The 16037-nt window shown below is 34.2% G+C and overlaps 1 protein-coding gene and 1 non-coding gene across 2 annotated transcripts; both read left to right on the forward strand.

The window, feature by feature from the left end:
• The first annotated feature begins 3254 nt into the window (after positions 1 to 3254).
• LOC118349809 lies at positions 3255 to 3362 on the forward strand. Its single transcript, XR_004802722.1, has one exon. It is a non-coding gene; the product is annotated as a small nucleolar RNA R71 (small nucleolar RNA).
• A 4548-nt stretch (positions 3363 to 7910) lies between these two features.
• On the forward strand, positions 7911 to 15907 carry LOC108991120 (probable serine incorporator). The gene is made up of 13 exons (XM_018965262.2): positions 7911 to 8085; positions 11459 to 11815; positions 12349 to 12422; positions 12650 to 12809; positions 12942 to 12966; positions 13131 to 13220; positions 13478 to 13649; positions 13737 to 13810; positions 14121 to 14190; positions 14794 to 14865; positions 14941 to 15074; positions 15208 to 15281; positions 15480 to 15907. The coding sequence occupies exons 2-13, from the start codon at positions 11623 to 11625 to the stop codon at positions 15533 to 15535; spliced, it is 1194 nt and encodes a 397-aa protein (XP_018820807.1). The 5' UTR covers positions 7911 to 8085; positions 11459 to 11622; the 3' UTR covers positions 15536 to 15907.
• Positions 15908 to 16037: the final 130 nt, after the last annotated feature.

Genomic DNA, 16037 nt, shown 5'->3' on the forward strand with positions numbered 1-16037 from the left:
TCTATTTTCCTTTTTTTATTATAGGTAAAAAGACATATTTTTCCTTACAAGTTAAAAGAGTAAGGAGGAAAAAAAATAAAGAAAGTTCACATTTCATATTGTATTGCAATTATGTGCATCATAAGAAGTTTATAATAAAAACTAACATGATGATGAACCTCATCTGAAAATTACTTGAACATCTACCTCGTGTAAAGTCTGAGATAAAACACATTGAAGAAATCCAACTTCTTGGTGGTGGAAGAAGAGCTACCCAGGTCTAGTCAATTCACTAAAATTAGATCAAGCTAAATATAGTCTATACTATCATGAACAACCCCCCCCCCCCCCCCAAAAAAAAAAAAGAAAGACAAAGGACTTTGAAAATATATACAGAAGCCAACCAACTTAAAACAACCTTAGATAATTTGTTTCACAGGAGAAATTTAGTAGCTAGGAAAGCGAACACAACTCAGAAAAAGTCACCCAAATCAATATTTTGTATTCATTACTTCCTGATCAACAAATCAGTTTTAGCCAAGGCCTAAGATCCAATATAAAAAAAGATAGCAGCCTTTAGGTCCAAAGTTAAATATGGGCTCGCAAATTTCAATTCATGTGCCTGAGATCCCACACATCTGCAATACGTTTTCACGATATTCTAAATAATGACCACCAAGTTTATTCCTGGGGGCTGGGTGCAAAATTAAGAATCAAAAGACCTTGTCCTATTAAGGCTGGACACCCGACAATGGCTGATTCTCCCACCTCTTCAATATCACTCACATATGCACAAAACAAGCTTCTAGAAATTTCTATTTTTTCGCAAAAGCCCAAGCAAACCAGTACGTTTTGGCTCAAATGATGCTACCTCATAAAAAAATGAGGTGGAGGGTCAGGTTGTAGGATCACTCAAAGCATGGAACTTAACATTAAAAAGGATAGAGTACATTTAAAAATTAACACATTTGAGATAAATAATGACATTAGTTAATAATGTAGCCAAAAAAAAAAAAGATCTTCAATAATGCTTCACTACAATCATTGCATATTATATTCAAAAGAATAATAATTCATATAAAACCAATGAGAAGGGGCAAAAGAAATACTTCCTAATTGTTTATAGGAGTTTTCCAGCTTGAAAACTTGAAATCAATTGACCTGGAGGGCATGAACATCATCATAATTCACTGTTTGTCAGAGAAAACCTCTGACTGCGGAAAATGCAAAATTAAACCTCCATTGAACTTACTCCAGCCAGGCTCTCCATGTAGGAGCAATGTTTCAAGCAGTCCACCTCATCGCCAAGAACGTCCTAGGTACTTATCTTCTTTATTATTCTTCAGCTCCTACTTTCCTTTTATGCTCCTTCTGTTTTGTTACATTCTTCAAAAATAGTGGGATAAAGAAAGAAAAAAAAAACTCGGTTCTGGGTGTCTCCCAGTTTTTTCTTTTCTTTTCCCTTTGTTGAAATTTCGCGCAACCAAACAAAAATTAAAGAAGATGAAAGCAATTTGTTTATTTTCTATGAAGAGGTATGAGGCCAACCAAAGCGAATTTCCATTGACAAGAAGAAACAGTTGATGAAATGTAGACTGAGAAATGAAAAAGAAAAAAATTTACCTATGGAGACCCACAGAGAAGATCCACACGAAAATGGACCCAAGGTCCCAGACGAACAAGACGACTAAAAAACAATATGGGTAGCAATTTCCCAGATCAGATGAGCAAGAAGACGACGACTGGGAAACCATTACACATGAAGACGACGACTGGGAAACACAAAAAGGGAGGGAAATGGAGAGAGGTCTTTGTCTTTGAGGGAGAACACAGAGAGGGAGGGAAACACGGAGAGTCTCAGCGTAATGGAATTCGTCTTCGAGGGAGAGAAAATAGAGTGGGAGGGAAATGGAATGAGGGAGGGTAAGAGATCTGGGGAAATGCAGAGAAGGGGGTGAAACGTTGCATTTTTGTTTTTCCACGCCAAACCTGTTTGCCCCGCTCTTGCACTAGGAGATGCAGCAAGAGTTTTTCAATGGAATAAGACATCAAATTTATACTAGCTCATAAATCTAGCAACGTTTTCCCAAACTCATAATTCCTAATATTACATGCAATGGTTGGACAACCAGGATCTTTGTACTTAGGAGGAATTCACTGCTCAATAAGAGCACTAACTTGCTCTGTGAGGAATGTTGTCTTCTTAACATGGTGATTCCTCTTAACTGTACACAAATCTTTGAGAACTTTTACATAAGTAGGAACTTGTTTAATAACATGCAAAAGAGGGAGGTTAATTTTTACCTGCTTAAAGTTCTCCAGGATTTCCTTGCTAGGATCGAATGTTCGCATATTCAATTTTAAAGTTTAAGGAACTAGTACCTTAATTTAACTCTTTATTACCTCGATTTCCTTGGGTAGCTCGGCACCACTATTGCTTTGATCCTTTTCAATATCCTTTGACTTATAAGTTGTTGGGATGTGTAAGGATTTACCACTACGTGTCATAATGGCATAAACATCCTTCAAATTTTCTTGCACCATATGTTGACGTTGGGGTGTGGACTGAGCTTAAGAAGGGAACTTGCTACGCTCATTCACACTTGAGGAGCTCATCAACTTAGATACATGGTTCTTTATCTCCTTATTTTCTTCAACAACCAGTGTAATCAAAGATTCAGACTTTTGATTAGTTTTACCATTTTCCTCAATAAAAGCATGTAAAGTATCTTCTAAGGGGTTCCTAGAAGAAGAAGATGCTTGATACAATGCAGGGTAAGCTCTAGGTGGCTGTGCAGGTTGCTGGTTTTTAGATTTCCAGCTAAAATTAGGATGATTACGCCACCTTGGATTGTAGGTTTCAGAAAAATGTGCAGAATGTGGGGCACTCTTGAGTTAGATGATCTACCCCATCACACATAAAATATGGTCCAAATGACTCTACATGAGTAGTCATGTGTGTTGGCTTTAAATCTTTAGTTTTTAACACCTCTAACTCCCTAGTAAGCATCTCAACTTTAGCTTTTAGGCTATTATTTTCTCTAAGATGGTAAATTCCACCACAATTTGGATTTTCAGAAGGCTGTGACCTATTTTTATTTTTAGTAGCACTAGGTATGGTCTAAGTGTGATCTTTTTAAGCAAGCTCATTGAGATATTCTATGGCTTCATCCGGATCTTTATGCAAAAACTTACCATTACACATCATTTCTATGAATTGACGCTCTCTAGGTGTAAGTCCCTCATAAAAATAACAAACTAAGCGCCAGTTCTTATATCTATAGTGAGGACACATATTCAACAACTCCTTAAATCTCTCCCAAGTCTGATACAAAGTCTCACTATCCTTTTGTGCAAAGGTGGAGATCTGCATCTTCAAAGCATTGGTCTTACGTTGGAAAAAATATTTGTTAAAGAAGACTTGTGTCATCTTATTCCATGATCCTACTAATCGTGGTTAAAGAAGACTTGTGTCATTTAATCTCACAACATCATTTGTAGCATTATGATTATGAAAAGTCGCAACTACTTCCTCAAACTTCCTAATGTGCAAATAAGGATTTTCATTCTCTAAACCATGAAATGTGGGAAGTAGTTGTGTCATCCATACTTTAAAATCAAGTTGACAAGTGTTGGTTGAAAACATGATGCATGATGGTGTGGCTTTGCGTGTAAGGTGGAGGTAAACTTGATTTTCGTGTAGTGTTTCTTCGGAGCTAGATAGATTTTCAAATGAAGGATTTAAAAATTTTGATTGTGACTCTAGCACAGGCTTACAAGCAAGTCTACCCAATGCGTCTCTATATCTGTGCATGCACAATAACAAAATACTAAAAACTAAAAATACTATGAAAAGAAAGAAAGAAATAATAATAATAATAATAATGGAGCAAGCTAAAAAAAGGAACGAAGTTACCGTCTTTACAAACTGCTGAAATAAATTATGCTTTGTATTGATTCTTGCATCGTAATCATCGGCAACGATGCTAAAATTTAATTATGCCCAAATTATTTAATGGTGGTATAATATAGTTTAGGGTGTCGATCCACAGGGAGTCGGAAGAAACACTACAAGATACAAGCTTAAGGGAAAAGATTAAATGACAATATGACAAGAATATGAAAATTCTATCTAAAGCACGCAATTAAAATGAGATTAGGGCATGGGCAAAAAGGCAAGTAAAACTTCGGGCCTCCATCTACAGGATCCAATACTCTGATTTTTTCAATCCAAACTATATACACAATTAAGAATTATAGCACCAAATTCTCAATTGGAAGATATGACATTATATTCATCTATTTTATCAAATTTAATTCTAGAATCTATTCCCCTTTACAAACCACAGTTTTCATATATAAAAATGAATATCATATCTAAAGACGACACTATGTTCACAAACAATAGTGTAACAAAAGATCACATCAATGGCATGATAAACCTATTTAAGTCACAATCATATATTCATAATCCTATAACTCAACAAACCATAGCAAGATTTAATATAATTGTCTCAAACTTATAATATCCAAAACAAATAAAGAATTCAATCCTAGAATCTTAAACAATAAAGCTTAATATGTGAATTGAAATAAAGTCAAAGTATTTTTATCAATCGATTTCTACCCTACGTTTTACCCAATATTTAGTTCTTCATGAAAGGATTGGTGTGGAATTCAGGGAAATTGGCGATGGAGGGATTGATGGAGTTTAGAAGCCAGGTAAGGACCATGTTCTTTGTTTGATTCCATTGGGTGTAGTCGATAGAGCGGAGTTCGGGTGGTGAGAGAGTGCCATAAACAAAACTGAGTTTGTTCTTGGCATTAAGAGCATAGGTCATAACTTTCTACCATTTTGGAAAATTATTCCCTGTGAGGAGACCACAAACTAAAATAAGATTAGGAGAATCAGAGGGATAGAGGAGGTATGGGAAGGAAGAGGGGTGGTGAGGGTTGGAAGAGGAGGCCATGTATGTAGTAGAGAAATGATCGTGGTTAAGATGATACCATGTTAAATTTCCAAAACATGAATTTTTTTCATTTCTAAAACTTATTTTTACAATGAAAGAATTCTTAAATAAATAGATCCATGAGCATAAGCTGTTTATGGTAACAAATAAAATATGGAAAAAATGTACAATTCTTAGAATCATAGCTAATTCCTAAAAACATGATGTTACTTGTTACTGATTTGGTGCCAAGTATCCTCTCAATATATAATCCAATTCGAACAAACAGACAGATGAGAAAGTGCATGGATGGTAGTCTAAATGAAAGCTAAAATTCCTTTCCGAAACTGCCAATATATTTTGTTTCAAATTGTGAAGATTTTCTTCCAACTGACTGACCAAAGGGACTCAGATTACTAATTGAATACAATCCACGAGTCCCAACAACCATAATATGCACACGTTTATTTTTTTTTGTTGTTGGACTCTTTTTCTTTTCCTAATATTCTTGCCGTCTCTGGTTTATTAAAAACAAGAAATATATAAATGAACAGTCGTACGTTATTTTGTTTATCAAAATAAGAAAACATAACAATAGTTTCTAATATGAAATCTTCGTTTATCTTAAAAGTTTAAACTAATAGAAATAGATAGATTTTATGATTTATTTTATATCATAATACTCCTCCTTACGTGTGGGTCAGACTCTCTCTCAATAGGTGATCCAAGACATAGAAAATTTAATTAAATGAAGTAGAGTATAGAGTCAGGGTTCGAACTTAAGATCTCTGCTCTAATACCATGTGAAATTCATCACTTGTCCTAAAACATTGAACTAATAGAAATATGTAGATTTTATTATTTAAGGAAGAGGTAAATTTTATTATTTATTTTATATCTTAATACTTTATAACCAGAAAAATTGACTTGTAAATTTGTAGGGAACCCATGCATAAAGGATATTAATCTTAACAAAACTACTTTCTAAAAGAAAAAGATTGAATATATGGGGACCTCAAATGATTTGTTATTGCATTTTCAATTCAGTCGTTAGTCGGATCAAGATCTTCCAGTTGTAAGTTCTTCATGTTTATTATGAATTTAACAACCTCAAGTGAAGAGAGATAGATATATAAAATATACCATAAAATATTAATTGTTGCCTATATAAATCATGTAGAATCTATTTCATGTGTTTCTTAAAAACTTAAAATGATGTTTTTCTTTTACTACCTGTAAAAATTTAAAATATAGAATAAATAATAAAATCTATTTTTTTTATTAGCTTAAACTTTTAGGACAATAGCTGATTTCATATGGTATTAGAGCAGAGATCTTACGTTCGAATCATGACTTTATACTCTATCTCATTTAATTAAATATTTTATATACTGAACCTATTTATTAAAGAAAAATATTATACGTGAAATGCTAAGATATAAAATAGAGTTTTCCTTAGAACTGGTCGGGCTGATCTTCCCCCAAAAGCAGCCCTCCACTAATCTAATGCCATGTAGGCATTCCATTAGAAGTAGAATGAGACCGCACTCAGGAAAACATTCCAAGAGACACACAGATCTGATCCTCTCAGATCTCTTCCTCGATCCCCCTTGTGTGTCATAGCCCCTTTGTTTTTTCCTTTCTTTTTGGTTTGTTGGCCTTCGACGGCGACAGGATATGCAGAACTCGGCCAGAGTGAGATAAGAGAACTTGGTGACGCTGTGTACGGCACCAGGGTCTAGCTTTTAGTGTCGCTTTACTCAGCACAGGTTGGCCTTGAGCACTCCGAATCTGTAGTCGTGCACTCGTGCTCCTCTTGGCTGGCATAGCTCTTACCGAACATCGCCTTTAATTTTATATTTTGTCATTTTATTTTTTATATCAACCTTAACTCTCTCTTTCGAGTGGCATGGAAGCCCTCTCGTCATGGATGATTTTCATTTTCATGTATGAGAGGCATAGGGAATAAAATGTGGCAATGGACTAGTTGTTGCATTTTCATAGATCTGTTTGTGGCTGTCCGTGTAGAATACTTTTTTTTTTTAAATATTCTTTTTCACTTTTATTTTAATATGTTGTAGTTTATTTTAATGGTAGTTTCTTCTTATATTTTGCAGGTTATGAGATATGAGAGAGAGGATGCACGAGATCTGACACTGCGTTTTCTTCTTCTTTAGATGAAGCTAGAATGAACGAAATGATGTTTTCTTGCCGCTGCATTTTCTTCTTCTTTGAAGCTTGAAGGAATGGAACGATTAGCTCTAGATTTGGCAGGTTGAATGGTAACTGTTTTCTTGTTTGCCAAACCAAAGTGTAGACAGAAATGAAAAATGAAGTTATTTTTGTAATGACTGGTAGCGGTGGAAGCTGCTTTTCTATTGTGCAGCAGTGAAACTGGAAGCACATATCTTCCCATCGTGATTGATGTTATTCTTTTGTTTTCCTTATTTTCCATGTGAACGGATGTACATAGAGTTTGGTATAATTTCTGAGGTGGCAGGATACAAGTGGAAGGCTATTAAACATGGAAAAATGGCCCGATCGCTTAGAAGCAAATCTCTATAAAATAAATTGTTTGATACTCCATCACCTAAATTGTGCAGATGAAGTTGCCTCATTGGTCGCGTGATTGCCACGTCATCGAATTAAAAAAAAAAAAAAAACACACAGAACTGATGATAATCATGATAGTCCAATCCAATAGAACAACTTCATCGATACACTTCAGGCTGCAGAGGAACTTTTTCCAAATAAATAATAAAATCTTTATTATTAAACTAACAACATCAGACTAACCGAAAAAAGATCCAGAGATTTAGGAATCAAGCAGTTAAAAGGTGTAATTAATTTTGTTTGAATGGAATTATTAATTAATTATTGTTTAAAAGAACAAACCTTGAAAGGTACGGTCCGAAGCGAAAATAAGATGCTTAGGGCGGGAAAAAAGAAGCAACCAAATAAAGCGAAGGAAACCTCCAAAAAGCAATCTCCCTCACTGTCTCTGGGGAGACCAGTTCTAAAGCGCCTCAAAGAATCATAAATTATGAGAGAACTCTGAAATTCTTTCACAATTTCGTCCTTGCACAGAGATCGAATTTTAGTGCTTCTCCAAGAAGTTCCCTGTCTTCCATCTCGGTCTTCGCCTACTCTTTCACAGGTACGTCGCCGTCTTCGTTTTCTTCTTCTTCTTCTTAGTTTTTGCATTTCTTTGAATGCTTTGTCCACAATCATGATCTTTTGATATCCGAAATTTGTTAGCTATGTTGGTGATAATCCATGGATTGGAAGTCCTATACCATAGCATAATTCTGTCCATCAGAAAAATTAATGGTTATAAATCAGACCTGAAGATTATTTATTTTCTCTCTGTGATTGAAAACATCGGTTTACTTCGTCTTTTTGGTTAACTCACCATGAACTTTTTAAGATGCTTTTTTCTCCACAATGCTTCGTTTGGTTGCAGCGAAACTAAAGGAAAAGAATACAAATTTCGATTAAGTTCGTTTTTTATTCACAAATTGGGGGATACAAATAATTTAACACAGTTTCTGAGGAGAAATATCTGGGTAATTTGTATTTTTGACTACTTTTTTTTTAGTAATTTAAGAGATCACGAAGAATCAGTTTGCTTTCTTTAGAGGTCTCTTCCCTCTGCTCCACACAGGTGACGACGGGCAAAGTATAATCCCACACTTAACTAGTGTGTAATGCGTAAATGACCATGGCTACCCGTGAAAAGTGAAATAGATCCCTGGGTCGTTGAGGGTACAGTCGTCCCTTAAAAAAACTCTCACAGTTTCGTGGGGCAAGAAATTCCGGTAGAGACTAGAGAGAGCAGAAGTGTTAGGTTTATAGAAACATTTTATACAAAAAATTTACACACTAACGCAGTTATTAGAATATACTAAATTTATTTTACAGTAAAAAGAACATAATAATATGATGAATAACGTTAAGGTCCCGTTAGAAATTCCAACTGAATTGATATCAACTCAATTTGATCTAATTTTAAATTAAGTTTAATATTTAAACATCCACTTTTCAATTATTAAACTCAACTCAATTTAAAATCTCTTTATATTAAGATCTATAATTTTTTTCACTCAATATCTCTTTACATGTAAGATTCATAACTTTTTCAACTCAACACCTCTTTATGCACAGGACTCATAACATTTTTTAATTTCTTATAAATATATATAAATTTATCTTAATATTTAAACACATTTAAACTCATTTTAAGTGGATCATATAAAATTTGCTATATCATCTTAACTTATTACTATTAATAAAAAATTTAATTCATCTCAATTCAATTCAACATCCAATCTTAAATTACTTCAATTTGTGAAGTTTCTTGTGTAATATTTTTGTCTATTCAAATTCTTTTTAATTGAGGAGAGGTTTGGATTCAAAACTCATCTCAACTCATCTCATCTTATAATTACAATTTTTTTAAATTCTCACACAAAATATAATAAATAATTCAACTTTTTTAAATCTTAAAATAATTTTTTTAAATTCCTACAGTAAATATAATAAATAATTTAATTTTTATTTTACTATTTATAAATCATCTCAATCAATCTCAACTCATCTCTACGTTTAAACCTCTCATGAATCTAACTTTAATTGGTATAGACCCTTCCCTGACACTCCAATAAAAGTCAAGAGTGTCAGACTCTTCATCTTTTTAATAAATATTTTTTTAGTTGGCATTGATTGTCCGATAATAAAGTTTTGACTAATTCTAATAATGCACAGATTTTCAGCAAGAAAATTCTCTTATAAATTATTTATACTTGAGAGAATTAGATTTGGAGGAAACATATTGTTAAAAATATAATATAAATAATAAAATTTAACTCTTTTTATTAATTTAATTTTTTTAAATAAATAATAATTTTATATGATATCAAAACAGAGATTTTGAATTTAAAATCAAATTTTATATTCTATTTTATTTAATTAAATATTTTATATATTAGACTCACTCATTAAAAGAGAGTCTAACCTACACGTGATAATGAGCATTAAAAATATAATATAAATAATAAAATATAATCATTTTCAAGAGTTTTTACCACTTGATCCAATTCCTAAGAATTAAAGTTTAAAATAATTAAATTTAAATTAAAGAAAAAAACTGGTGGTTGTTTGGCCGTCGTTGGTGGAGACTAGCAACCAAGCGGCACCTAATTTGGACAAATCCAAGGTGATGTGGTAAAAATTGGTGGGATTCATCCAAATGTGACCGTACTGGCTGGATCCGGGAGAATTCAACGAGACTCGAACGGATCTAGCTGTCTTGGCCAAATCTCGCTGGATTTGGGATTTGGCCATTTAGGCGTCATCGGTTGAATTTTGGCACTGACATTGATAGTGCTTATGATTATTCTGATCGTCTCGCTAGATGGTGGCTGCCTTTTCTTTCAAGATAATGGGAGTAAGTAGGAGTAAGTAATCGGAGGCGCTAACAAAATTAACTAGGATTAATCATTTTTAGGTTCAAAGTTTCTATTTTAGAATGTTAGTAATAAACTTGTGTAGTGTAGCTTATTTTAAAAATGATAAAATTTTTAATTTTTTTTTTTTTACACAACGGAGTGGGAATTTCAAATCCAGATTTTCGATAAAATCATTAGTTTTTTTTTTTTTTTTTGAACCGTGAATAGAGAATTAAAACTAAGCTAAAGTCACTGTTTCATTATAATTCCTATTGATCATCTCACGCATGCCTGGTAAAATGTCAGAAGTTACCTGGCAGTATTTCATAATTTTAGACAGATCAACAATTAAAATTGATTATAATAACGAGATAATAGTGTAAATTTTAATGTTATTCAGATTTGATAGTCTGTCTAACGGAAAAAAAAAATTAAAAAAAATAATAAATCCCTGGGATTCGTCTGATCTATTGTTTTTGAGGCATTGAGTTTGTTCGTGTGTTAAGCGTGCAAAAAGAACTGAGTCTTATGCCGGCTAGTTATTAATTATATCCTTATTTGATATTTTTTTAGATTGGTTATGATTGAATACTTAGAAGCATTTTCGTTCTTTTTTCAATAAAGAAAAACTAAAAATTAAAATGGAGATATAAGAGCAGGGGCGAAACACCTATATAAAATTATTATTAAAGTAATTGCACGGAAGAAGAGACGATGAATTCAATATATAGATTTTGATATATAATTATTGAGAAAAATTATATTTATAATTTAGTGTGATAATATATTTAGACATAATTTAATTTAAAAGATAAATTTTATAATTTAAATTTTATTATGATATAAATTATGTGTTCTAGAATAAAATAACTAAAGCTTTCAAATTCAATTGAGTTTTTGAAAATGATAAATATTGATGGGACGAAATAATTCTCAATTGAAAACCAAAGCAAAGGGGCATAGCTACGTAGCATGTAGGCTTTGTTGCTTGACCCGAGCTTAAGAGAATAAAGACATGCGCATTGCGTGTATACCCTTCAGTGGTGATTACTGATTCGATTTTTTTGTTGTTTTGTCGCGCAGGTAAACAGTAAGCAAATGTCCTATGAGTGTGGGATTCATGGCGTACTCTAGACTGCACTGAAGAGAGAGAAAGTAGCTGCATGAATGAAGAAATAACCATTTGGGATTTCCTTAGCCCGATTTAGGCTCTCTGTCACAAGCGTTGCCGGGTTGAGGAGGTAAAAATGGAGAATGGTGAAAGCAGCAGCAGCAATGAGAGGCACGACGTGTGCAAGGACGACTCGTGCTCTCGCCAGTTCAGCAATGGCTCCAATCCTTGGATGGCAAGATATGTTTACGGCTTGATTTTTCTAGTTTCAACTCTTCTAGCATGGACTGCTCGAGATTATGGCAGCAACGCCTTGATGGAAGTGAAGAGTAAGATTCGAGAAACTTGCCTGTCACATTTGTTTAATTTCAAATGACAATGACCAGTGATTGTTTTTCAGCTTTTGTTACCGTTCAAAAGAAAATTCTCAGCTTTTGTGGTACATATGTTCATATTCATTTGTTTGATCAGTGGTTCCGAGGAATTTCGGTCTTGATCTTATTGTTCAGTAGTGTCGCTCTGTACATAATAAATATAAAAACCCTTCTCAAGGCTGCAAACTGGCCATCCTCGTTGGCAATGAATGCAATGGGATTGCACTTACCTAACATCCACAGAGTATGTACATTTTAAAATGCATGCTTGATATTTGTGGTGTATTTTTACACATGAATGGCGGTGGAGGTATAAAAGGAAGGCTTTTTATGCCTATGCCCTTGCCTCCCACTTAAAAGTCCTTGTAAAAAAAATTATTTCCACTTGGTCATTAAGTCCTTAAGTAAAACAACAGATGCCACTTTGATACTTTTCTCTGCTGGCCAGACCAGCAGTGCATGATACTAATGCACATTTGTGGGTACAGGATTAAGAGGATGCGAAGATTCAAGAGACTGTTTGGGTGCTGAAGCAGTTCTGCGAGTGAGCTTGGGGTGCTTTGTATCCTTTTAGTAATGAGCATGGAATTCACTTAGTTCTGAAGACTAGCTTGTCTTGAGATTTTTTATTCATTGAAAGCAGCTTTTTTTAATCTCTGATGACATCGGTGTGAATCAATTTCCGCAGTCTGAATCTTACGACTTTTGTGTACCAAAATTGATACAAGCATCTGTGTCATCTTCATTGTTTTTCACCTATGAATCAAGTGAACCTTAATGCCTCATCAGACATTTTTTATCACAATGTTTTTTTCAACAGTTGGCACCTCAAAGTTGGATGAGCCCAGAGATTCTTGGCATTCTGGATGGTGGTCTGCAAAGATAGTTATGTGGATTGCCTTTACTACCATCCCTTTTTTGCTTCCCTCTGGCATTATTAAGCTCTATGGTTAGTGCAATCCCATTTCTGAGCGAGCCTGATAGTTTTTTCTCAAAGTTATTTTTATAAAGATATCAAGTTTATTGCACTTTCAAATTAGCCAATGACATGCCTTTGACACTAGATCTTCTCCTTTGGCAGGGGAGATTGCACATTTTGGTGCCGGGTATCTATGCTTCCTGTTATGTTATACTAACTTCAAATCATGTATATAGAATTTGTTGCATTGGGAATTGAAGATTTAAGTATTCCATCTCATTGCATCACATTCTTTTGGATATTATTTATGGAAGATTTAAGTATTTAATCATTCAGTACATTCCTTTTCAGGGTCTTTCTTCTAATTCAGCTGATAAGCATTATCAGCTTCATTATGTGGCTGAATGATCATTGTCGGCCAGAAAAAAGTGCAGAAAGATGGTAAGACAGGAAATATGCTTTTGTTTTACCTTCACAAAATACAAATGCATAAACAAGTCCTTGATACATCTATGACTATAGGTAACTAAGAGAGTTTTAGGTCTCTTATTTAAAAATTGTTTACTGCCAATTTCAACAGTCACATGCCATATGATACCTGTTTAAAAAATTAAAATATGCACTCTGGTTTTTCAGATTTCATAACAAGTGATATTAGCTAGTAAGCTACTGTGTTCCTCATACTGTTATCACTGCAGCCAAATCTATTTGATGTTACTTGCAACGACTGCATATGTTGTGTGCTTGGGGGGGATCATTTTGATGTATATTTGGTATGCACCGGAGCCATCTTGCATCCTTAATATTTTCTTCATTACTTCAACATTGGTACTCCTCCAACTCATGACCAGTGTCTCTCTTCACCCAAAAGTAGGTTCTGATCACTGTACCATGCCTTTCAGTTCATTCATATTTTAACCTAATTTGATGTACATTGCTAATATTTACCTGAAACAGGTGAATGCTGGCATATTGACACCAGGGCTCATGGGGCTTTATGTGGTCTTTATCTGTTGGTGTGCAATTAGGAGGCATGGTCTCTATTCTTTTTCTGGCTTTTCTTAAATAAATGTGATTTTTTGATGCTGTTACACTGCCCCCTTTAAGTTCTTAACCATCCAATAAAACATGGTAATTTAACTTAAATCTTTTAAATTGTCATTGATGCCTGCTCCAGAATCTAAATTCATGCAACCGAGTGCCTAAACAAAGCCATTTTAACTCTAGTAAACAGAAATTTTTGCCGGGTTCATTTATGATTTCTGGTGATTTATTGCTTTTAGAAAATCTGCCACCTTGACATCTCTCCTTTATCAAACTTGACACTTTACATGTTTGCAGTGAACCAACAGAGGGAAAGTGCATCAGGAATGCAGGAGCTACAGACAAAACAGACTGGCTTACCATCATAGTAACATTTGGATTCTTCATAAATTTTGTTTAATAGCTTTTATGATATTCAGCTCATGATAAATCTTGTTCGCGATACGTGCCTTGAACCCCTTGATGGTTGGTTGATAAAATTACTTCCTAGCTTTTCTCAAGAGGAAATACTGATCTTATTAAATCTTCGTTGTTTATTCTGAAAATCATTGCATCTTCAAACCACTTTGCTTGGCTGTCAAGCTTGTGCTCAGCACAGCTAAACAGAATTAAGTTACTACAAAAATACACTCCTTTTTCTGGAATGTGATTATGACATAGACTTTCAAAAGCACACTTGTATCACTTTCACTAAAAGGTCACTAGTTTATGCTTTATTTTTTGGTAAGTAATAGAACCAATAGTTTATGTGAAGCCTAGATATACAAAACGAATTAAATTTATATCTGTAGTTTTTTATATTTTCAATCAAAACATCTCATTTTGTAATATGCAATACGTTATAGTAAACCATTGTATTTGACTTATAGTTCTATCCTACTCTGGCAAGCTTTAGTTTTTACAGTTCTCATTGCCACAATTTCAAAGCTCCCTTTAGCCCAGTGTGAAAATGACTGTCATCTGTTGACAGAGCTTTGTTGTTGCTGTGCTTGCGATTGTTATTGCAACGTTTTCAACAGGCATAGATTCCAAATGCTTTCAGGTTTGCTCCATATTTCCAATCAACTCTCATTGATTACCGATATTTCCACCAAGATGTATCTGACTACAGCTGCAGTTCAGGAAGGATAGGACACACGGCCAAGATGATGTTCCGTATGGTTATGGCTTCTTCCACTTTGTGTTTGCCACAGGAGCTATGTACTTTGCAATGCTATTGATTGGTTGGAATACTCATCTTTCCATGAAAAAGTAAGTTCTCTTATTATTTTTATTCCATTAAACTGTTGTTCCAGCAGACATACTCTATTTCCAATAATAACAATCGAGTGGGATAAAACCAACTTTAGATTTCCCTAAGCCTTTTCCAATCACGCTTCCACAGGTGGACGATTGATGTGGGGTGGACCAGCACATGGGTCAGAATAGTGAATGAGTTGCTGGCAGTTTGTGTCTACCGTAAGTACTTAAACTGAAGCTATCTGAGGATGATCATGTTATCAATATCAAAAATTGGATTAAATATCATCATTTTGAATCACAAGGGTCTGATTTATTTTAGTTTTCACAGCAAAGATTGAATATTCTTACTGAGTTTTTCATCACATACCGATAGTTGAAGTTGCGCGCTTACAAAAGATTGAAAATGTCTTGCAGTATGGATGCTGGTGGCTCCACTCGTATGGAAGTGCAGGCAGACAGAATCCACATGAGACGTTCAAAAAATGTCCGTCGTTTTTTTTTTTTTTTTGGACATTATCCCTCATTGATTGTACATATATGGAGATTCCTTTGTCCTTTGTCCCCTTGCACATATAGGAAAAGGAATTGCAATATACTCAGGCTGAAGCCAGTGCAGCCCAGCATACACATACGAAGGTACGGACTGTATTATTCTAGTTGCATACGAAGACGATATTCAAACCTTCGGCTCCATGCGAAGGGTAAGCAAAGAAAACACAGATTATTCATACCGCTTAGAGAGATTAGATCCATCTTTGTTATTTGTAAATACAGTACTGGCAGAGATTTTTCTAGACAAGTAAACTGACAGAGATTTATGCCTATCTAATAGAACCATAGAGGTCCCAGATCGTAATGTACCTCCATTTTTTTTTTTCCCCTCCAAGCAAGCATATTTATAGATAAATTAAGTGGTTATATGATACAAAATTATGGGGTAAAAGTCCCCAACAATTATTCCAAAACAAACAA

Source organism: Juglans regia, chromosome 10 (assembly GCF_001411555.2).
Source record: "Juglans regia cultivar Chandler chromosome 10, Walnut 2.0, whole genome shotgun sequence".
NCBI lineage: Eukaryota > Viridiplantae > Streptophyta > Magnoliopsida > Fagales > Juglandaceae > Juglans > Juglans regia.